The sequence below is a fragment of the Trichosurus vulpecula genome, chromosome 9, assembly GCF_011100635.1.
Source record: "Trichosurus vulpecula isolate mTriVul1 chromosome 9, mTriVul1.pri, whole genome shotgun sequence".
NCBI lineage: Eukaryota > Metazoa > Chordata > Mammalia > Diprotodontia > Phalangeridae > Trichosurus > Trichosurus vulpecula.
Genome location: NC_050581.1, coordinates 147,334,294 through 147,359,053, shown reverse-complemented (window position 1 = coordinate 147,359,053; position 24,760 = coordinate 147,334,294). Strand labels below are relative to the sequence as shown.

The following is a 24,760-nucleotide window of genomic DNA, read 5'->3' as shown; positions in this document are numbered from 1 at the left end:
GTCTCATTTTTATGCTGTGTCCCCAGAACTTATGGAAATTCCTGGCACATAATAGGTGCTTTCAAAATGTTTGTTGATTGACTGATTTAGTGTCTACAAGGTACCCAGCCCATTTCTCATCCTCTGTCAAGTCTGTGCCTCTACACAAATGAGGCAGGCTGGTACACTAGACAGAACACTGGACTCAGAAGACCTGGGTTAAGATCTCAGCTCTGACATACACACATCACCTGTGTGACCATAGGCACATCACCTAACATCTCAGAGCCTCGATTTCCTCATTTATGAAATGAGGTGGTTCATAATGGCTAACACTTTTGTAGCCAGGCACTTTTATTAGAGTACATCATCTCACTTCATTTTCACAGCAACCCTGTGAAGTAGTCAATTTTTAAAAATAAGCATTTATTGAGTACCTACTATGTACCAGACAATGTGCTAAGGGCTTGGGTATACAAAGAAGGGCAAAATCACAGTCCCTGCACTCAAGGAGGTTATATTCTAATGAGGGAGACAATATGCAAATTAACTACACATACAAAATATATACAGTATAAATGGAAAGTAGTCTCAAAGAGAAAGCATTAGCACTGGGATAATGTAGCGTATGTTTTATTATTCCCTCCTACTGATGAGAATAATGAGGCCTTTCCAAATGAAGAGAAAATAACTAGTAAGTGCTATCAGAGATTGCATCTGAACCCATCTCCAGACCCCAAATCCAACCCTCTTTCCCTTATACACTGCTGCCTCTCAGAGGAAGGAGAGCTCATGGTGAGCTTTGGGAGAATTCCTGGCTTGGACTCCTGGTTCAGCCACAGTGACCACAAATCTTGGCATCCTTTCCCCTTCTGACACCTGGGAGGGGTGTGTTCTAGTCAAGGGTACACTCTGGAGTAGTTCAGGAGCTGGCGTAGCAACCTGATTCTATCCCAATTAGTTCTCTTGAACAACGAGGACTCGTTATTCAAGCCATCCTAAGTAGTCAGCCGTCTAGCCAAGTAGCTCCCAATCCTGCCTCAGATTCACTGTGTGCTTCTAGCAGCCCTTAGCTTATATGTCCTTCATAATGGACACAATTCTCATAAGTCATACAATGGCTAGGAAGGACCCAGCACTTCTTCCCTCTACGTTATCTTATTTGATCCTTATACTAGTCCAAGAAGTCAAACAAAATAGTTGTGGTACCCATCTGGCATATGAAGAAACTGAGGCCCCAAGAGATGAGAATTGATATGACGTGCCAAGGTTTCATTGTGAGTGGTACTAGAATTGCTGGCTCAGTCTTTCTACCACAAAGCACTGCAGAAGCTGGGATATCTAAGGATTGCTACTGTTCTAGACCATCCATTTACTGCCTTCCATGTCCCTCAGTCCATCATATCCTCATGTCTATGATTAGCATAGAATAGGGAGTGGAGATATTTCAACCCACTTAGAAACAGCAATGTGGTAGACTAGATAGAGTGCTGGACTTCTAGGAGTCAAGTTCAAATCCAGCCTCAGGCACTTGCTAACTGTGAGACCAATAAGACAACAGGCATTTAGTAAGGCTTAACATTTGTTGGTCACTGTGCTAAGCACTGGGAATATAAATACAAGCAAAAAAACCAGTCCTTGCTCTCAAGGAGCTTACATTCTAATGGGAAAAGACAAAACATAAAAGAAAGTTGAAAATGTTAGGGTTGGGGATGGATGGAATGAGAAGGTACACACTGAGGGTCATGGTGGAGAAAGTTCAGAGAGTCAGAAGTTGAGCCTCAAAAGAAATGAGCCATGGACTTAAACTTCTCTGTGCCTCAGTTTCCTCATCTATAAAATGAGAGAGTTGGACTCAGTGGATTCTAAGGTCCTTCCCAGCTCCAGATCTATAACCCTCTGATTCCTTGGGACAGTGACCCTTGGTTTTGCCCAGGAGTGGTTAAAGATTAGCCAAGTACCCAGATAGTGTCAAAAAGAGAGGAAAACACTAGATTAAGGAGTCAGAAGACCTGACTTCACACCCGACTCTGATACTTAATTAGTTGTGTGACTGTGGACAAGCAGTTTTACTCTGTTTTCTCATTGTCAAAAATGGAGATTCTAACTCTTATTTATACTACCTGTCACAAAGCAGTGTTTGGAGGAAGGTGTTTTGCAATCCTTCAAATTCATCCACATGTGAATTGTCACTACCATGGTCTTTACAGATCAACTGGGACCAGCCAGCAGAAGCCATCCACAACTGGATTCGAGGAAATGATAAGGTTCCTGGAGCCTGGACAGAGGCTAATGGGCAGGTAGGTGTGTTAGGGGGTGGAGCACCTGTCCTTTGTACTGACCCTGTTCTATCATCCCCTTGTTATCTAGGTGTCACAATAGGGCATGGATAGCAACAAGTTGAAAAAAGAGATAGCCTCCCCCCCCTCCCCTCCCCTGCACAGGAATAGAGACTCAGGAGTCAGCTAGATAAGAGTAAATCTGATAGAAGTTGTGCAGTTCAGATAATTTTTTTTTAAAGCAAGAAGGAGGCATTAAGGGAGGCAGGGCAAGATAACCAGGAGAAACAGGCCTAGGACTCCAACAGCACAGGACAGATCCTGATGTGGAAGTAATCTGTTTGGAATGGCCAGTCCAAATCAAGCCTAGTTTGGAAACCAGCCAGTGATGATTGTCATAGTCCCTTCACCACAAAGTAGGCCTAGTGTAGCACCAGGTTCCAGTCTAACCAAGTGGGGTGCAACAGGAATTCGGTCTCATTAAACTCTCAGAAGCTAGGGTTCATGGTGCACAGGAGAGAGATCCAGGTCACCTGGGTCCAAATCTCAGCTCCAATATTGGACCACTTTGTGCCCCTCATCAGCTCACTTTAACTCCCTGAGCTTCACTCTCGTCATCTGTAAAATGGAGATAATTATCAATAAGTATCTATTAAGTACCTACTTTCCTTGGGGGTTTGAATATAAGTGACACAGTCCCTGGCTTCAAGGGATTTATATTCTACTTACATAATAATAATTACATTTCCTGCTTCATAGGTTATCATGAGCAAAGTACTTTGTAAGCTGTAAAACACTACACACATAAGAGTTTTTATTATTTTTAATCATCTCTTTTTTAACTATGAAGAAACTGAGTCCCATGGGTTAAGTAACCACTATAGCCAAAGTTGCACAGTGAGTCAATGGCAGAGCTGGGATTTAAATATCCAGGCCAGGACTCTTCCCACCTCACAGGGCCACATTTTGCATGAGCCCTTTGGCAGCTGTTTCTGAATCTGTTTCAGAACTTCAAACGACAGATCTCACTCATCATGCCTTGATTCCATTCTCTCCCCTAGATGCTGACGTTTTTTGGATCAACCCTTAATGACAATGGTCTTGTGCCAGAGGGCGACACACTGGACATCCCAGGAGCGAGTCGGCCAGGCATCGTTGCCAAAATGGGACTTGTCCTCTTTGGAAATGATGGCAAAATGGTGGGTAGCATTACTCAATGGTTTTCTTCCTTTGGTCCAGGATTTGCTTTCTATACATATATGCCAAAGAATTTGCTTAAGAGCTCCCTCAGTTCTCTACTGGGCACTAGTAATGTGTCCACTCTCTTACTACATAGAGTGGGAGTCAAGGTGAAGGAGAGAAAAATCAGGGTAGTGGAAAGAGATCCTAGAGACGGAAGGCCTATGTTTAAATCCCACACCCAATACCTGCTAAATAAAGGACACCAATTAGAAGGCTTTTGCAACGGCCTAAGCAAGAGTGATGAAGACTTGAACTATGGTGATAGAGGCATGAGTGAGAAGAAGATGACATAAATCAGAGATGAAGAAGGGAAAAATGACAAGATTGGGAACTGACTGGATATGTGGGGTTAAGGAGAATGAAGAGGAGAGGATGACCCCAAGATCGCAGGCATGGGCAGCTCAGATGATGGTAATGCCCTTGATGGTAATAGGGGATTTGAGAAGAAGGGAAGGTTTGGGATGGGAGAGGATAGGTTAGGAGTTCTCTTTGGGCTGCTTTGAGTTTGAAATGTCTAAAAGGCAGCTGTAGTAGCTTAGAAGAGGGACTAGTGTTGTATCATATAGACCTGGAAATCATACACATAGAGATGATCACTGAGCTCATAAGATAGATTTAGATAGAGATAGAAACAAAGACAGAGATAGAGAAACAGAGACAGAGATAGAGACAGAGACAGAGATAGAGGTAGAGATAGAGATATGATGAGGCTAGCTTCTCAAACATGTCCATGGCTCTGAAGTCTCCTGTATATCATTGACACCTCAGCTTTCTCTCAAAGTTCTGCAAGCAACCAAGGTTAAGTCCCTTGGAGAAGTTACTCAGTTACTGAAGTTGCTCAGTTACTGAGCATTCTTAGCTAATCAGAAATCAGAAATCCCTCCATTTATGTAGCATGCAGCACAGGGCTATTTTTCAGGGCACTGCCCAAGATGGTGTTACAAACTAATTGGAGCTGAAGAGATAATATAGATCAAAAAGACAAGAGGTCCCAGGACAAGGCTCCCCAGAGGCTTGAGGGGACATCTGCAGTTAGTGGGCCTGCCATGGAGAGAAGAATCAGTAAAGGAGACTGAGAAAGATCCCTTAGACAGATAGGATGAGAACCAGGGGAGAGCTATGTCATGAAAGCCTAGCAAGGAGAGAGTGTCTAGGAAGAGAAGGTCATCCACAGTGTCAAATGCTGTATAGAAGTCAAGAAGGATGAGGCTTTAGAAGAATCCATTAGATTTGGACACTAAGAGCTTCACGGATAACTTTGGAGAGAGTTTGGGGGCTTTCAGTTAAATGATGAGGTCAAAACCAGATTACAGAGGGCTTATGTCAAAGTTAGAGGAGAAGTAGAGTCACTTAGGGTAGATAGCACTCTCCAGGAGTTTATCTATAAAGAGGAGGGAGAGAGAATGCTAGCTGGCAGGGATGGTATAATCAAGTGAAGATGTTTTAAGCTTGGGAGAGAGATATGGGCATGTTTATAGATAAGAAAAGAGGAGGAAAGGAGTCAGTAAATAGAGATATTGAAGCAAAGAAAGATGGTGGAGATGATTATGGGGGCAACTTGTTGGAGAAGATGGGAGGGAAGGGGATCAAGGTGCACATAGAGGGGTTGGTATGGATAAGGAGGACGACCTCTCCATCAGTCCCTGGCACAGAGGTAGATGCTTAACAAATGTGTATTGATTGGTTGGCTGATTAACTAGAGCAACATAGGAGATAGTGGGAGAAGATGACTAAGAGATGGGAGATGAGGAAGAGAGGAGAGGAGGGAGTTCTTGGTGTATGTACCAGGAAATATTTACATCAGATGAGAAATGGTAATTAAGGACCAGGTGATTCAAATTAAAATAGAAGAGGAGTAAATGCCAGAATTGTTCCCTTTACAGCTGGTGGTGAAAAACATCCAGCTAGAAGATGGCAAAATGATCCCAGCATCTCACTTCTTCAGATCAGCAGATAGTACCACCCTGGAGCTGACTGAAGAGGAGCTGCTCACTGCAGAGGCCATTCGGGTGAGAAGGGAATTTGTGTCTATTTCAATGTTTCTCTCTGCCTTCTTACTCTCAGACAAGAGGGCCCTATATCAATAAAATTCAATGAATGGTTATGAAGAACCTACTATGTGCAAATCACTGTGTTAGGTGCTGGGAATGCCATGGTGAAAAATAGCACAATGTCGGCACCTAATAAATTAGGAGCAGAAAATGAGAAACCATGGAAAAGTTGGCATTGTGGTGGATAACAAATAAGTTAAAACTGTCACAGAAAGGAGGATGAGATAGTTCAAAGGTCCAAGTAAAATGTCTGGGAAATATAAAGTCACTTCCAGCTAAGGGTAGTAATGGGGGTGGTCAAGGAAAGTTCCATAAAGGAGGGAGTGTCTGAGTTGGGCCTTGAAGAAAGGAAGGGACTCCAGCAGATGCAGTGGGGTGGGAAATAAGAGAGCAAGCTGCTCCAAACATGGGAGACAGCATAAGAAAAGGCATAGAGCAAGAGGGCAAGATGAGAATGGGAAACAAAGAAGTTTCATTTGAATGGAAAAAAAGAAGATAGGGAAATATTGAAAGATAAAGCTGAGCAAGTGCATTGGAACCAGACTGTTGAGGTCCTTGAATGCTAGGAGGAGGAGTCCAGTCTGTACTAAGTGAACAATGAGAAATGACTAAACATTTTGAGTAGAAGAATGATATGATACAGTGATACACTTGGGAGATTATGTGGGGGTGAGGGACATGGAATTGTAGGTCCAGATTGGAGGTAGGAATATCAGTTAAACCATTGTAATAGTCCAGAAGAGAGGAGAAGAGGTCCTGAGTAAGGGTGATTATAGTGGGAGTAAAAAACAAAGGTGGCACAATGAACAGAGTGCCAGACCTGAAATCAGGAGGACTCATCTTCCTGAGTTCAAATCTGGCCTCGGACACTTCTTAGCTATGTGACCCTGGGCAAGTCACTTAATCCTGTTTGCCACAGTTTCCTCATCTGTAAAATGAGTTGGAGAAGGAAATGGCAAACCCCTCCATTCTCTGCCAAGAAAACCCCAAATGGAGTCACGAAGAGTCAGATGTGACTAAAATGACTCAACAAGAAGAAAAGAAATGCTTTTAATTACTCTCTTCAACCCCACCCCTTTTTTCTATTATTGTCCCTTGGGATGGGCACCCATGCTCATTCTAGGGTTTGTTGTTATGGCCTCTTATTGTCATAGCCCTAATTCCAAACCCTGCAGGGGAACTGCAGCTTAGATAGCAAGAGCACATGGCACAGTGATAAGAGCATGGACTGAGAGCCCAGGGAGCTGATAAAGGTATAGAAGTAGGAATCTCGCTTTCATGTCCTCAGGGTGGGTAAAGACAGTGAAGAGCCTGACCCAACTGTAGCAAAGGAAGCAGTTGGGGCAGAAAGGGGAATAAGATTGGAGACCCAGGAGCCCAAAGACAGTGGACTAAGACTAATAACCCTCAAGGCAGGTCTTTGTGCCAAAGATTGATTGAAGGGGAGGCAGTCATGTGAGCTGGCTTGTCTTCATTTCTTCCCATTTCCAAACTCCATCTCTCAGTCCCAGTTCAACCAATCTCTTTGCTTCTCCCTGAGTACCAAGGCCCACATATGTACTGATGCATGAGCAGCTGGACACCCAGGCTTCCCTTCACCTGTAGAGTTAGACATATTCTTGTCTGACCTTACCTTTTAGGATGCTTGGCAGAGGATTTTGCCCAATGTTCCCGAGGTTGAAAGCTCCACTGATTTCTTCAAATCAGGAGCAGCATCTGTGGATGTTGTGAGGTGAGAATATGGGCCAAGGCTTTGGGAAGTCTGCTTTGGGGCCCTTTGGGATGAGGGGATAAAATAATGTCTCACTTCTTAACCAGTCCTTCTTCCATAATGGGATCCAGAGACTCCTCAGTCCTCCATCTGTTCAAAACAGGGAGTCCGGTTAGAGTGCAGTTAGAGGAAATCCCCATGTAAATTGGAGCGAGAGGGTGCTGAGATCATAGCAGCATAGATGTAGCACTAGACATGACTTTGGAGGACATCTAGTTCAGAGGGAAAAACTGAGGCCAAAAGAGAAAAGCAACTTACCCAAAGCCTCACTGGTATCACACACGGAACCGGGATTTAAACTCAAGACCCCTGATTCCATATCCAGTACTTTTTCTATTGCATCTCAATAGATCAATTCTTTGTGGATCTCCAAAACCTTGCCAAATCCCACCATTTTATAGAACCATAGAAAGTTAGACCAAAACAGCATCTGAGAACACAGAATTTCTGATTTTGAGCAGGAAGGAGCCATAGTGATCATGGAATCTAACTCTTTCATTTTTACAAATGAATCCCAAGAGAAAGGATGGGACTGGCCCAAGGTCACATAGCAAGTTTGCAGCAGAGTGATCCCTGACTGCCAGAACAAAGATTACAGACCATTACATTACACTATTGCTCTTTGTTCCTTCTAATAGTTCCTAGGATCAAGGGCTCATTTCTCTTAATAATAATCCATTCTCTCACCCAACATAATCACATTTTTCCATGGGAAAAATGCTTGTGGTCACGAATGTTTTTATCAGGGTATCTAAAAGGAGATAACCCTCTGACCTGTTCTCCGTGACATGTTCTCATGCTGCGTGTCCTAATAGGTTTTTTGAAGAATATGTTCCACCAAAGACTTCATGTCTTAAGAAGTCTGGCTTGGTTTATTGTTAAGTAAACATGCCCAACATTTATAGGATCATAGACTTGGAACGGAAAGCAACCTTGGAAGTTCCCTAGCTCCCTCATTTCACAGATGAGGGAAATGAGGCCCAGAAAGAATCAGTAACTTGCCCAAGGTCATAGAGATAAGGAAATGACAGAATTGGAATTTGAACCCAGGGCCTCTGACTCCAAACCTAGTATTTTTCCACTGTCTCACTCCTTCCTCAGGGCTGATTTTTTTTAATAGAAAGTAAATATGTGCAGCGAAGAAACTATTAACTCAATGATACTGTGGCTATAATCACTATTTAGTAACAAATCATGCCTCTCTGATACATGTTACAATCAAGTCATTAGAAAAAAGTCTTTACCAAGAAGAGTAACATTTAAAAAGTAGATATTAAATCACTTAGAAGCTAGGAGAGCTGGAAGGGACCTTAGAGGTCACATATTTTGTAGAGGACACTGAGAGCCAAGTCCTCATCTTTACCTTTCCACCACCTGCCTGTGTGACACTGAGTAATTCATCTTTGCTGTCCAAGTCTCTTGTTTCCTGATCTGCAAACAGAAAGTAGTACACTTGGAGTTAAAAAGATGTAGGTTCGAATGCCATGTCAGTGACCATGGGCAAGTCACTTAAGCCTCAGTTTCTTCGTCCATTAAAGAGATATAATAACAGCTGCAGTACTCACCTCCTTAGGTTTTTTATAAGGCTCAAATTAGATAATGTATGCAAAGTGCTTTTAAAAAAACACCTTAAACACTATGTAAATGTCAGTTATGAAAACAATTGAGGGAGTGCTGCCAACTCATCTCTATGGCTTCTTCCGACTGTGGTATTTTTCCATTCTGTGAAGACAGATTTTTAAAAATCTGAAGTGGATGAAAGGCAGGATGGTGAAGTGGTTAGGGCCACCCAGCTCAGCCTTGAGATGGCTCCTGACAGCTCCCTGAGTTCTCAGGGACAAATTATTACTCGTGGATTTTCTGACCTCCACCAGCATCGCTGTGTGGTTAGTATGGGCAAGTGTCTTGACTTCTCGGGGTCCCAGGCAACTCTCCAATGCCATAAATTACAAGACCGCCTCACTGGAGGGAGCTTCTTTGCAGGGAGTTTTCTATATTGATGAAATCACAGGTCCAGACCAAAACAAATTAAAATGGAGATTAAAAGCAATTTCTTCTCTTCCTTCTCCCTCTGACAACAGTTTATGGTGTTATTCTATGGGTTGTAAAAATACCCATAAACTTACCAAGCATAACCTCTCTCAGCTGCCTCCCCCTCTAGTCATAAATCCTTCCCCAGGCTACCGTGAACTCACGCCAGGACCATGATGATGTCTTTCCCATGGGGAGCCTCATTTCCCATCCCTTCTCCAGCCCCAAGCCATCTTGAATTCCTAATCCAATAAACTTAACTGTTGAGACTGCCTCCTGGTGGTCTCCCTTGGAACTCCAAGACAAATTATTGTAGAGTGACTATCTCAGCTTGACAGCCTTGTCTCAATCTCACTGGCCAACATGATTCCCTGGCTCTGGTTTACTTGGATCTAGCCCAGCAAACCATTCCCCTTAAGAGGCAGGAAGGTTTAGAAGATAGAGCATAGGATCTGGAGTCAGTAAAATGAGGGGGCTGGAGTTGCTGCTTTCTGCCTCCATCTGTAGAACCAACAGTACGGAGAATCTCAGAGTTTGAAGGGATTTTAGAGAATGAGTTCCCTCCCACCCCATTCAAGAATCATCTCTATAGCGGCTGTTCCTTTTTTCAACCTCATCGAATAGCTTTATTCACACAAATGTCTCTTAATTTACAAAGTGTCTGCCATTCATACACATCAGGGAATCCACAGCGTTAGAGGAACTTAAATACAAGGTTTCAATCCAACCCAAGTAAACTGAGTACAAAAAATATTTACACAAAGTTGTTCACACATAGGGCCTAGATTACCAGTTTCTGTGCAAAAAAAAAAAAAAAAAACAACCCAGAAAAATAGATTTAGTAACTAGTATTTTAAACTAACTTTGAGCCTGGGTTAATAGATGTTCTTACCTGGACTCTATATACCTATATTTTGAAAACTATTTCAATATAATTGGCTCCCTTTGTGATCCTATGATTTTATGCATCTAAAAACATTATTGTGGGGGGGGGCGGTAAGTTGGTGGTACAGTGTTTAGAATATGAGACTCGGAGTCATGAAGATCTGAGTTTGAATATAGCTTCAGATACATACTAGCTGTGTTACCCTGGACAAGTCATTTAACCTCTGTCTGACTCAGTTTCCTCATCTGTAAAATGAGGATAATCATAGTGTCTACTTCACAGGTTGCCATGAGGAACAAACGAGATAATCTTTGTCAGACAGTCAAAGGAATGGGCATGACATAGAAATATTAAGAAGCTCTGCTTTATGTCTTCCCTGACAGGGGCTCATCTAGCTTCTTCCCGAACACTTCCAGTGATGGAGAGATAATCATTACAATACCCTAATAGTAATGACAATGATACTAAGCAATAATAAGAGCCAGTGTTTGCACAACACCTTCAGGTTTGCAAAGCCCTTAACAAATATTGTTTCATTTGTTCTTCACAACAACCTTGTGAGGTGGATGCTATTCTCAGCCTCATTTTACAGATGAGGAAACTGAGGCAGAGGTTAAATGAGTTGCCCAGACTCACACAGCTACTGTATCTGAAGCCGCATTCAAACTCAAGTCTTCCTAACTCCAGGTCCCATACTCTAAACACTGTACCACCTGGCTACCCTCTTAGGTAGCCCATTCTATTGTGAGACAGTGCTCATCTTTAAAAAGAGTTCTGCTTCTTTTGAACTGAGCTCTGCCTCCTGTGATAACTCCCTCCCTCCCCAAAGTGGTCCTAATTCTGTTCTAAGCTCTGACGTCCAAGTGTCGATCAACTGCACAGCCAGATGCTACATCCTGCACCTAGCATCATACATTTTTTCAGCTTAAAGGGACATTGGAGTTATACAAAATGTCTCCTCTCTGCAACACTCCTTCAGACACTCAAAGACCAAAGTCATGTCTTCTTTTCTCCAGGCTAAGCAGTCTTCATGACACATGTCACATGACACAGCCTCCTGGCACCATCTTGACCACCTACTTGTGGGACATGCTTAAGTTTATCAGGATCCCTCTTAAACTATGGCCCCCAGGTCCTTTAAAATTCTAGTCCAAATCCTCCTTCAGAAAGCACTTCTTGATTAACCCAGATCTCCTTTTGCCCAAAAACTCATTGTAGCAAGTGACACTTGTTTTGTTGTTAACTTGCATTTGCTGTTTATGCATCGTCTGTTCATTGTCTGCATGGTGATCGATGGTTGTATTTGCCTGTGTCTTCTTCCTCCTAGAGCATTAAATGACCATAGAGTCGTTAAAGACAGAAGAGACAGATAAGAAATGAGATGTTTTAAAGTGCTCTACAAATTTTTAGGCAAGCTATTATTATCTGTTATTATCTTAGTAATTATTATTCGAGCATAGTATAGCCCCATACCCGCTGTGGGACCCCAGTCCAACATGCTGAAAAAGGATGGTATCAATGTTGGGGCTGGTAATAACAGTAAGGACGATGATGGGGACTGGTGGTCATTGCCATCTTGCTGGTCTTCAGCATTTAGCCTCGGTTTCTGCAGATGCAGAGCTATGCAGAACAGGTGTCATGTGTTCTTAAACTTCTTTTTTCTAGGCTTGTAGAAGAAGTGAAATTGCAGTGCAATGGCCTGGAATTAGAAAATGAAGATGTGTACATGGCAACTACCTTTGGGGACTTCATCCAGATGCTGATTAGGAAACTGAGAGGGGAAGATGGAGAGGAAGAACAAGTCATAGACTATGTAGGTGGTGAATCACATCCCCTCCAAAAAGTATCGGGTACCTTCTAAACAAACTCTGCATGGTGACACTCACTTTCTTTGGAATCCAAAATGGCGGCTGGGATCAACATTCCTGGACGATTCTAAAAACTGCAATTGAGATTCCTTTCTTCCGTGGCCTTATTCTCTGTATTCACTAGGGTTACCATGGAAACATCAAAGTAGAACTATGCTCAGGGGAACCTTACATATCCTGTTCAGTCATCTCAGTCACGTCTGACTCTTCATGACCCCTTTTGGGGTTTTCTTGGCAAAGATACTGGAGTGGTTTGCTATTTCCTTCTCCAGCTCATTTCACAGATGAGGAAATTGAGGCAAACAAGATTAAGTGACTTGCCCAGGGTACCACAACTAGTCACTGTCTGAGGCCAGATTTAAATTCAGGTTTTCTTTATTCCAGGACTGATGCTCTATCCACTGCACCACCTAGCTGCACCTTATATGTCCTACCTGTACTTAATCGAATGATACAGGAAGAAAAATCCTGACACTGTGTTACTCTAATGGTCCAAGAGAAGTGGAAGAAATTTTGAACCAGGGTACTATGCAAAAAAAGTTTACTATAGACAGTAGAAAAATAGGTTGCTCTATTTTATTCATATTTTTTTCTGCTGAGCAACTTGAAACCTTTATTTGAAAACTGTTTTATCCATTTGTATGTTGTTTTAAAATTTGTTATTTTGTCTCTGAAACAAATTCATTTAAAAATTAGTTCCAAGCTACTCTGTCCAAAAGTTTGTATTCTAGGCAGGCAGTAAATGTGTAGGTTGCTAAGAGCCCTTGAAGCTCTGACATCCAACGACCAACCAACAGCACATCTAGAGGCTACGTTCTACGCCTAGGATTGTATATTTCTGAGCTTAAAAGGATCTTAGAGGTCATCTAATACAACCCCCTTATTTTACGAACAAGGGAACTGGTGTCCAATGACTTGAATAAGGTCACACAGGCAGTGAATGGCAAAGTGGAATTCAAACACAGCTCATCTAAATCCAAATTCAGCCACTTCTCCTCCACCCCCATCCCATATAGTACTACATTGTGGGGAAATTTTCCTCCTTCCTTAAAGAATAGAAAATTGCCTCAGAAAATCCTAGAATCTCAGAGGTGGCAGGTATCTCAGCTACCATCTAGTCCAACCCACATGTGAATAAGAAGCCTTTCTATAGCATGTCTGGTAGGTAGCTATCCAGTGTTTGCTCAAAGTCTTCCATCAAGGGGAAATCCACTACTTTCCAAGGCAGTCCATTCCACTTTTGAAAATTTCAAATCATTAACAACTTTTTTTCCTTACCTGAAGTCTAATTTTTTTTGTTTCTATATCATATTGTTGACTTAGGTTGAGTTCATAGTCCACTAAGATCTCCAGATCTTTTCCAAATGAACTGCTAACCATTCTTCCTCCATCTTGTACTTAGGAAGTCAATTTTTGGAACCCAAGTGTATGACTTTACATTTATCCCTATTCTTTTGTGTTAGATTCAGTCCAGTGTCCCTTTCTGTCAAGAGCCTTTTAGATCCTGACTCTGTCATGTAATATGTTGGCTTTCCCTCCCAGCTTTATGCCATGTGAAAATTTGGAGTCATGGGAGTTCATGCTGCGTACATAGAGCTCTATCAGCCATGTGACTAATTCTTTTCTGTTTCTGTCCTTGAACAGGGAGACAAGAAAGCTAAGAGTGGGTGACACTCTCTTTTTCTTCCATAAAGCTTCTTCCTCCTAATTTCCATTTTCCACATTGTAAGGAAGTCTTTGCTATACAACACCAAAGTGCTTGATGATGCTCTGTATGGTACAATGAATCTTCAGGCTGGCACAAAGTTATGGAGTTGGGACCCTATGTGGAGTTTATAATGGATTCTAGGGATTTTTGCAGATAGCGGTTACCACAGCCCCCAACTGAAACCCTGGTCCCACAGCATAGTTAGCAGAGGAAACTGGAAATCACAGACCAACTTTGAACAATTCTCCCCACTCTTCAGCTGCTACTACAACAATCCCCTTTGTCCAAAAGGGGAAACAAGAGACTTGATGCCCAACTCTCATGTTGGGTTTTAGAGGAACAAGGGTCAATTAGTTGCTTTCTTTCTCAGGTGGAGAAGTCCATCAACAACCTGACTATTCGAATGCCTCACCAGCTCTTCATCAACGGGAAGTTTGTGGATGCTGAAGGAGCTAAGACCTACGAAACCATCAACCCAACAGATGGGACTGTGAGTCCTGGCAGGCCTGCCAAACCCTTTCCTCTCCTCCTCCCATTCAGCCCTGATCTGCATCTCACCCCTTATTTGCTCTGAAACTTTGAGTAACTTACTTAGTCTCTCTCAGTTTCCCCATTTGTAAAATGTAGATTATAACCTCTGTTTTGCCCAGATTATAGGGTAATGACTGAGGAATTTAAATGAGATAAAAAAAAATGAAAAGCTTCTTTGGAAGCAGTAAAGTTCTGCCACAGTGTGAGGGATGCCCTAAAGATTAAGAGGAAGCACCTCCAGCACCCACCCCAACTCTCATAAGTATACTTCATCTGCCATCTGTTACTCTGGAATAAAGGACTACAGAATCGTAGATTTAGAGATGGAAGGGACCCTAGAGGCCATCTAGTCTAGCCCTTTCATTATACAAATGAGGAAACCGAGCCCCAGAGAGATTATATAATTTGTCTAAGGTCACATGGGTGGGGGGGCAGGGAACATTTACTAAGGGCCTACTATATACCAGACACTAAGCATTTTACAAATATCACAACAACCCTGTGAGGTAGGTGCTGTTATCTACATTTTACAGTGGAGAAAACTGAGACAAATAGAGCATAAGTGACTTATTCAGGGTCACACAACTATTAATTGTCTGAGGCTGAATTTTAATTCTGGTCTTCCTGATTTCAGGCCCCATGCTCTATTTACTGTGCCACCAAGCTGGTAAAAGATAAGAATGCCCCCAAAGTGGCTGGCACCTTCTCAGAAGTGAGGAAACAGAGTTTAAAACATCAATAAAAGCATTAGAGAAATGTCCCCAAGGTCCTGAGAGACTTGCCCAAGGTCACAGAACCAATAGGACACTGAACCAAGCCCAAGTCTTCCCAGTTCTTCCTGGTTGCTTTACCTCAACTGGAAGGCCAGCCAGTCAGACCACTTCTGGTCCAAAAGCCCCCCAAAGGCCCTAGGGACAGAGGTCCTGAGCCTCGGACCTCTCAGGAAACTTGTACCTGGCTTTGCTTCTCACAGGCCATCTGCAAAGTGTCACTCGCACAGCTCTCCGATGTTGACCAGGCCGTGGCTGCAGCAAAAGATGCCTTTGAGAATGGACTGTGGGGGAAGATAAATGCCAGAGACAGGGGCCAACTTCTCTACAAGTAAGCAGGGCAGCTTTCCACATCTTTGGAGTGGGGGCCTTCAGACGCAAGCATTGGAGATGGGGGCCCAGAGCTTTCCTTCCCGGGCCTGCCTACCTTCAACAAGAAGGAAGCCACAATTCCTAGAAAACCAGGCAATGTGGCAGTGTGGCCAGACACAAAGAAAAATAACAAATAAGAGAAAATAAGATAAATGACAACTGACTTCCATCAACTAATCCCAGAATCTCAGAATCACTGCATATCAAAGCTAGAAGGGCCCTTAGAACTATCAGAGCCCGGAACGTCTCTTAGAACATAGAATGTCAGAGCTGGAAGGGTCCTTAGAACGTAGAATGTCCTGTCAGAGCTGGGAGGAACCTTGGAGCGAAGAATGTCAGAACTGGGTGGGCCTTTAGGTCATAGACTGTCAGTGATGGAAGAGCTCTTAGAACAACGGCTGTCAGAGCTGGAACAGCTTGGAATATGGACTGTCAGAGTTGGAAGGGCTCTTAGAATATAGACTGTTAGATCTGGAATGGACCGTAGAATATTTAGGGCTGAAAGGGCCTTTAAAACGCAGAACGTGGAATGTTAACCCTAAAAAGAATTTCAGAACATAGTAGATAGAACACTGCATTTAAGTGGGACCTTCTGTGACCAACAGAAAATTAGGCTTAGTAGGAAATAAGGTCGCCAACTGCCTGTGACTATGAAATGGACAGGTTTAACTTCCATGTCCCCAGTTTCCCACGATCACTCAACAAACCCATGGAAGTTCCTGTTGCTAAAGCGTTGTGCGAGGCACCGTGAGAGCTATTCGATTTAGATAACTCAATTCAGCTCAATAACATTTATTAGGTGCTGACTAGGTGCCACGTGCCAGACACTGGGAATACAAAAGCACAAGTAAAAGTCTCCTTGTGGCAAACAGCTTGAGCAAAGGCATGAAGACTGGAGGGTGCTGTGAGCATTTGACAAGAGTGGTCTGAGTTTTCTGGAGTTTAGAATATGTGAAGGACAGGAAAATGAGATAAAGGTTTGAAGAATAGGGTGACGCTATCATGGGAGGCCTTGAATGCCCAGCAAAACGGGCTAAACTTTACTGGGTAGGCATAGGGAGCCATTGAAGATTTGGGAGTAGGAGAATACCATGTCTGGACACATATAAAGTTGGGGAGCCTTATAAAAGATATATTGGAGAAGAGAAAAAATAAATGTGGAAAAATCTGTCAGGCAACTATGACAATGATCCAGGCAGATGCTGATGAGGGCTGGTACTGAGCTGGTGGCAGTGGGAATAGAGAGGAGAGAGGCATGAAAGATGTTTTGAAAACAGCAGTCCACAGGATCTGGTGCTCTCTCCATCTCTTCTCATATTCAAAGATAACCCTAGGGTTTCAGACACAGGAGACTGGGTGAATGACAGAACGAGAGACAAACCTGGTTAAGTCAGAAGGAGCAGATTTGGGGGGAAAGATGAGGCTGGTTTTGAGTTCCTTCCTGATGTCACTCCTTCTCCTCTGGGTGCTTAATGTCCCCACACTCTCTCTCTTCCAGACCCACAGGCAAATCTTCCCTCAGGTCCTAATTCACACTGAAATGTACAGAGCTGCTCAGAATATGACTTTTCCGATGGGGATTGGCATTTTAACGTGGATCGAGCTAATGGGATGGAACTCCAAGAATAGAATTTCAGACACCAGCCAATGAATGACGGAGGGATTGGGGGAAGGGTGCAGAGCCAGAAGACCTTATTAGTGCCCCTGAAAAGTGGATTGTATTAAAAAGAGTACCAGACTGGGAGTCAAGCAACCTGGATTGTAGTCCTGGTACCGCCACCAATTTACTGTGTGTCTTTGAGCCAATCAGTTGCCCTCTCTTGATTCCCTAGGCTGTAAAAAGCAAGTTTTGGTTTAGATGTTCTCTAGAGTTCCCTCCAGCTCTAAATGCTCTAATCTCTATGAGCTCTGGGATACCTTCCAGCTCTCATCTCTGCCAGAATGCAAGGGGCCTTCCATTCCCGTACTTTCTCCGACCCGAGTAAGATGATCTCTGAGGCTTATGTTAGTGTCTAATGAAAGGCTGGCATACATTTAGAAGCAAGGCCAGACCTGTGAAGTGACACACTCTTAGACTTTGGCACTCTTCCCATCTTTCCTTTTCTGTCTTCTTCTATTCCTCCCCCTCTTCCTCTCCTCTCCTCCTGTGCACCATTCCCTTGAGGGTCTTGCTGTCAATTAATCTCCAAAGGTGGTAGCTGATAAGGGTTTCAAGTGGCCCTCCCCTCATTTTCCCCAAAGGGACTGCCTCTTCAAGGTGGGGATTAGGGGAGGGAACTTTCAGAGACTCCAAAGCATTCCAGAGACGTGTTCTCTCTCAGTAGGCTCACCCCGATGCCTTTTACTGGCTAATTAAAGACATCTCCGTCACAAACATTCATATGGACAATTTGTGCCTGACCTGTGGTACAGTCTTCCAAGCTTGTATTGGTCTGATCAGCCACTGTCAGACACACTATATCCTGACATAGTGATGTCATTTTGATCCCCTTCGAGAACAGAAGCCAAACAACCCCTAACCCATCACATGCCAGGTACTGTGCTAATAGGCATGGGGAATACAACTACCCTCAAGGAGCTAACGTTCTAAAGAGGGAAGACCGCCTACATAGGGGAACTTGAAGGGGGGCACCAGTGAGGAGAGGAAGGTCCCAAGGTGGAGGTTTCTGAGGTGGCAATGGACAGATGAGGTGGAAGAGCAGAAGGTGATGGAGCTCTGAGAGAGGCCAGGTGTGGGTGAGGTGAAGCAACACCTGAAGCCATGCCATTAATGAAAGAAGGACTTACTCCTTTGTGCTCTTCGGTGAATAAGATGGGGGGAAGTATGGATGGGACTAATGACATGAAAGGTTTAAAAAAAAACCACAAGGGGAAATGGCAGGAAGAAATACATTACTAAGGGAAGATGCCATCTTTCTGGAAAGTTTGGAGGAGAAGGTAGGCTTCCTTTTGGTGTGGCTTAGGCACTGTCCCTCCTGGTATGCCACCTGTGTCATAAATCAATCAATGAAATCAGCCAGTTTTTATTAAACTCGTGCCAGGAGAAAGAGACCCTGGTATGGTCTGGGGGACAAACAAGCAGGTAGGTGTATAGCATGAGTCCTGTTGTCGAGCGGTGTACAAGGAATTTTGCCAACACGCTTGTATCCTGCTTTTTAATTTGTCCAAATAAATTTCTAGAAGGTTTTGAAATAGAATTCATTTCTTGCAGTTGCAAAAGGTGTCATCAGAAGGCTGGGTAATGGGTCCAGCAGGGGGCAGTGCTCTCCCAGTAATTTCTGAAGGCAGCCTCCAAAGGACCAATGATAATTAATTCTACCCACTTCCTATTAAAGAAGCGATGGACCCAAGATACAGAATTTGTGTATGTGTGCATACCTGTGTGTATACACATATGTGCACAAAGACATGTTCACACACATACATATATGTATACACACAAAACAGATGCTCACACTGGACACATGTATATGCGTACACCTGTATGTATGTGTATATATACACGTATACATATACATATATTTTGTATATGAGAGAGATGGCCAACATGATGGTTTGTTTTGTTTGACTGTGCATGTTTGTAACAAGGATTTATTTTTTCCCCAGTGGGGAGGGAGGGGAGGAAGGGAAAATAGTTCTTTTGTTTTTCATAGAAAACTCTAACTGTAATTTTAAACAATACACAATGTGGGAAGACTGAACGAGGAGCTGCAAGAGCTGGCTTCAGGACCTAGCTACTCCATTAACTTGCTGCTGCTTCTTGTCATTGTTTTAATTTGGATCAATGTCTCTTGGTTTTACGTCACCACCCTTTCTAGATGTATCATCCTGCTTCCCATCTTCTCCACCCTGCCCTGTACCCCTAACATTCTACCTTATTCCTGGGGTCATTTTCCCCTTGTCACAGAAAATAAAAAAACAGAAGAGACAGTTCAGTAAAATCAACTCCCCCAAATTAACCACATCTAATGATCTATGGTATGTAATGTTCCACACCCATAGTCCTCCACCTTTGCAAAGAAGCAAGGGAGGTTCTGCTGTTAACTAGTGCTGAGATCTTGGCCAAGTCATTTCCCTTCTCTGCTTTCTCCAACTGTAAAATTGAGGAGACAGAGCTAGATTCACTCTAAAATCTCAACTTATAGTCTATATGTATATATGAAGTATATATATGTTTATATATCCATCAACAGAAATAGATAATATTGTGAGAGCTACTGAATGAAGTGTATTTTTAAGGCACTTAACAAAATGATTTTTTAAAAAAAGTTTCTCAGTCTTGCTCCAGTTCTCAGTGGCCTCCAGCTTGACCTATTTGCCAAGGCTTCAACAACCAGCAGGTTGATTCTGAAATGGGAAAACCATTGACTCTTGGGCTTATGCATTAGGAGGGCAGAGTTTATAATCTCAAAGAGGATCATATACATGTCTGAAAGGTTCGGAACCGCCGGATATAAGAAACTCTCAAAGTAGAAGGCAGAAGAATCAAAACATATATTTAGGCTCCACAGTAACCAACCCATGAACCAGCAACCCCATTTTGATATATTGATCAAAAGCTTCCAGGCCCAATAAGTACGCCTTGAAAGAGTAACCAGGAGGCTACAGAGAAGCATGATTGCATAAAGCAAAATCATGCTTCCCCCTCTATGGTAAAAAGATTACCCACTGGCCTGAAGTCCTTGTTCAGCTTCCTCCCGTAGGTCAGCTCTGCCACTGGCAGCTCCGGCTGCAGCTGCGGCTATAGCAGCCTCTGGCTCCAACGGGAGCTGCTTTTAATCATCCGGCTTCTGCGGGGGTGTAAGGTACGCTGGGGAAAGCACAGGTTCTTTCAATCTGCTTAAGCAAGGTGAAGGGGTTGACCGGGAAAGCACAGGTTCTTTCCATCAGCTTAAGCAAGGTGAAGGGGTTGACCGGGAAAGCACAGGTTCTTTCCATCAGCTTAAGCAAGGGAAGCAAGGTGAAGGGGCCGACAAGCTTACTCCAGTCCAACATACAAACAGCATTCAGTTCAGGGGGAAAAGCCAAACTAGTCAAGGGCACTTGTTGACTAAGTGCTAAGGAGCCCATTTTTGGTTGCCAACACAGCTTCACAGCTGGGAAGGAGCTTAGATATCACCGAAGCCTAACTCCCTCATTTTACAGATGAGAACACCGAGGCCTGGAGAGAAGGAGTAACCTTCCGAGTCTTCAGACTCCAAATCCAGTACTCTGTACCACAAGGTGTCAGGGACCCTTCAGGGACTACTCTCACACTCAGCCTCCTCCAAACCTCATATATCTGCTCTTCTGCAGAAAGACAGGAATGTGCATAGGAAAGTATACGAGACCCAATCTCTGCCCTGATTATTTTTTGGATTAAAGGGGCCATCCCTTGACACTTCTTAAAGAGATCTATTCAGTGAATGAGCATTACCTCACTCAAAGTGAGAACCTGAAAAGACCTTAGCCTGAAAGGGCCAGGGTCTCCCACTGCATCCTGGGTCATCTCCAGACATCCTAGTGAATATCAGGCCACTGGACCTAGATGACTCTGGAGCAGAAAGTGAAGCTGGTGACTGTGCACAGCCTTCCTTCACTCAAATTAAAGTCAGCTGCAAGTCATGTCATTTCCTTGATGTCATGGACAAACACAACAACAAGCCCTCAAAGTGCTAACGATCAAAGTGAGAAGATTTATAGCACATCAGAGATCATTCCTCCTCATTTACAGAACGGGAGACAGAGAAGAGGAGGAGTGATTGCCCAAAGTTATCTAGCTAATGAGGGAAGTCAGGACTTGAATCCAGATCTTCGAACTACTAGACTAGTATTCTGATCACTATAAAAGGAATCTTCACACACATAAGAATTAATAAGCATTGCAAGACAGCATAAAATGGAGTGGAAAGAACACCAAACTGTTAGATCTGGCTTCTAGTGTAACATTTCTGTCACTAGCCAGCTGTGTGACCCTGGGCAAGGCATTTAACTTTCTGCTCTGTAAAAATGAGGAAGTTGAGCTGGGTTCTTGCTAAGTTCTTCCCAAATTTTATGCTCTTCTACCCTTAATTCTAAGACTTTAAATGTGGGGTATAGATTCTATGTGTGGTAGGGCTTCAGAGGAAGGAGAGATCAGTGTGGGTCTGAATAGTTAGGGGAGGCTTCTAGGAGGAGGTGGGAGATGGAGAAGATGGAGAAAACAAGATGGTGGTGGGAGAGTAGAAAGCAAGATGAAAATATCCATTCCTTTTCTTTTCCTCCGGTCTGTCCAGGTTAGCTGATCTCATGGAGGAACATCAGGAAGAGCTGGCTACCATTGAATCTGTTGACTCAGGCGCAGTATACACACTGGCCTTGAAGACACATGTGGGCATGTCCATCCAAACCTTCCGCTATTTTGCAGGCTGGTGTGACAAAATTCAGGTGGGATCCATCAGGCCTGTGTATCATCAGCCTGACCTCCTCTCTTAAAGTCTGAGTCCCCAGGGATCAGGTCAAGGTCCCCCCAAAAAAGGATTCTCTGAGGATATGGGGAAAGAGGAATGGGCATCAGCCTCCTTAGAAGGCACAGGTGACTCATAAGTTTCCCTCTGCCTGTTCTGGAAGTTTAGTGGCCTGTGTCCTTCAGGATGGAGAACCCCAAGATACCTAGGATAGAAAGAAGTTCTCATGGAATTTAACCTGTCTTAAATTTCTCCATTCTTAAGTACAAAGCTTAGTAGTAGGGATAGAAAGATGACTATGACACAGGGCCTGCCCTGAGGGATCTTGTTGTCTAATGAAGGGAAGGATACTTACATAAATAGCTGTAATATAAAAAAAGTAAGATAATCATAAAGAAGAGGTCATGGCAAGCTGTGTGATTTATACAGTGGAAAGAAGCCTGGATTTGGAGTTGAAGGCTATATAGTTCTACCACTCTCTGTGTTACCTTACACTTTCTGTTCCAGTTTAAGGGATGCCTGACTTCCTATTCCCAAGCCAAGGACAAATTGCCAAGTTATCCAATAAGCAGTATACACCTGGCTGGGCCATGTGGGAGGGAGAGGAGGACTGAAGACCTTGATCCATCTTTGTGTTTGATTTCCAGGGTACCACCATTCCTATTAACCAAGCAAGGCCTAACCGCAACCTGACCTTCACCAAGAAAGAGCCAGTTGGGTGAGTCCCATCACTTTGGGATGCTTTCATAGGAGGGTTTGGCAGCACAATTGTCAGAAAATTGGACCTGGTCAAATGGGAAGCCTCCTTCAAGACTAACTGTGACCCTACTTTTGTGAGAGTCAATGTGGCACAATTAATGAATCAACAAGCATTTATTACACGCCTCCTATGTGCCAGGCCCTGTGCTAGATACTAGGGATAAAAAAGACAAAAGTGAGACAGTTCTTGCCTTCAAGAAGCTTGTATCCTATTGGGGAAATAACACGTACACATAACACGTACACACAAGGATATGCAAAATCTATGCAAGAGAAAAAAAGATAATTTCAGTGGGAGGAGGTACTAACAGCTTGGGAAGGTGTGGAGGGAGAGTAATAACCAGAAAAGTCTCCATGTCATTGCTGTGGATAGAGTACTGAATTTGGGGTCATAGGACCTGGTTTTAAATACTGACTCTGCTACTTACTAGTATATGAGCTTAAGCAATTCACGTAACCATTCTGGTCCTCAGTTTCCTCACCTGTTAAATGAAGGGTTGTCCCTTTCAGTTCTTTATCTGTGAGCCTCTCAAGCTCTCCAAAGATAGAGCTAATCAGAATAATCAAGTTAAGACCACCCCAGGAGGGATACTAGTGGCTTCCTCTGGGGTCCATCTGACTAGAGCACTCACTTGGAAAGGCTGATCCCTACCCCCACCCCATTCCTTTCATACTTCTGAAAAACAGTCTCCCAAGAAAAAGTCCCCACTGGCACCAAGCAACCCTGGACATAGCTGCCTGGTCAATTCGGGCACAATAGCTGTGTCTTTGGGGACTTCCTATCTCCTACCACATCCATCCCTAGACACATTCCTTTGGGTTAAGGAATTGAAGCCTTACTTAAATGAATTAAGAAGCATTGTATAAATAAATGAACAAGTTCAGTGTCTACTATGTGGCAGAAACCTCACAATGCAAATATTTCAGAAGAGTTGCCTCGAGGCTGATGTGGGCATGATATATGGTTTCAAATATTTGTAAGGTCATCCCATAGAACAGAATCATAGTATGTCAGATGGGAAAGGGATCACATTCATCCAACCAGCCTATTTGACAGATGAGAAAGCTGAGTCTGCAAGAGGCAGGGTGACTTGGCAGAGATAAAAGGAACCTTGCATATCAACCAGTTAAACCTCTCCATTTTATAGATGAGGAAAATGAAGCCCGGAAAAGTCATGATGATTTAGTAGCAGAGCCAGGTCTAGAACTCAGGGCTCCTGAATCTGAGTCCAGGCTTCTTGCGATAGAATATTAGGATCACAGAGAAGGAAGATGGAAGGAGGCAGTATGGGATGGGATAGCTTGGGCAGGACTCACACCTGGCTGCCTTGGTGTTTAGGGTCTGTGGCATCGTCATTCCCTGGAATTATCCCCTAATGATGCTCTCCTGGAAGACCGCTGCCTGCCTGGCTGCTGGGAACACAGTGGTCATCAAGCCAGCCCAGGTGAGTCACCTCAAGGTCCAAGGATTGTTAAGGCTGATAGGCTAGAAAGGAGGGGAGAGGGTGGGCATAATAATAACAATGTGTGTATCTCACATGGAAAATCCCTCTACCACGGAATTCTGTAGAGCCAGCCATGCATTTGCCACATTAGGACAATGATACTATCCTTGAACCTCCACTTTCAAGCCCAGGGTTGTCTAATTGGGTGGAAGAGGAACACTCCAGCCTTCTCTCCCGTCAGGCTAACTCCAGGGGTCCTCTTTCTTTTCTGGGCAGCTACCCAGCCATCTCCACCTGTACCAAACTTTGCAGCCTACCTCAAGGGAGAGGGTCTAGTACTTAGGTAATGTTATAGCTTTATTATTTATAGAAATGGGAGAGTGTCATGAGAAGGCACTGGATTGGGAGTCAAGACTTGGGTTCAATGGTAACTCTTAGAATCAAATCAAAATGCCATTAATATAAATATAAGGCCATTTACAATTTGGTTCCAACCTATCTTTCCAGCCTTACCACACATTACTGTCCTTCATGTGCTCCCACAAAACTAGCTGTCTTGTAGTTCCTCACACACAATAGTCATCCTCTATCTTTACACAGTCTGTATGTACCCCATGGGGGGGATGCCATCTCCAGTCATCCT

The 24,760-nt window shown here is 43.5% G+C and overlaps 1 protein-coding gene across 2 annotated transcripts in view; it reads left to right on the top strand.

Moving 5' to 3' along the window:
* Nucleotides 1-24,760, top strand: part of ALDH1L1 (aldehyde dehydrogenase 1 family member L1) — a 72,949-nt gene that overhangs the window by 20,967 nt on the left and 27,222 nt on the right. For both annotated transcript variants that reach the window (XM_036738172.1, XM_036738173.1), the window contains 10 exons: nucleotides 2,190-2,279; nucleotides 3,320-3,457; nucleotides 5,384-5,509; nucleotides 7,192-7,283; nucleotides 11,905-12,052; nucleotides 14,186-14,305; nucleotides 15,320-15,447; nucleotides 21,743-21,893; nucleotides 22,561-22,631; nucleotides 24,012-24,117. In XM_036738172.1, coding sequence (XP_036594067.1) covers nucleotides 2,190-2,279; nucleotides 3,320-3,457; nucleotides 5,384-5,509; nucleotides 7,192-7,283; nucleotides 11,905-12,052; nucleotides 14,186-14,305; nucleotides 15,320-15,447; nucleotides 21,743-21,893; nucleotides 22,561-22,631; nucleotides 24,012-24,117 — 1,170 coding nt within the window. The remainder of the gene's footprint in view (nucleotides 1-2,189; nucleotides 2,280-3,319; nucleotides 3,458-5,383; nucleotides 5,510-7,191; nucleotides 7,284-11,904; nucleotides 12,053-14,185; nucleotides 14,306-15,319; nucleotides 15,448-21,742; nucleotides 21,894-22,560; nucleotides 22,632-24,011; nucleotides 24,118-24,760) is intronic.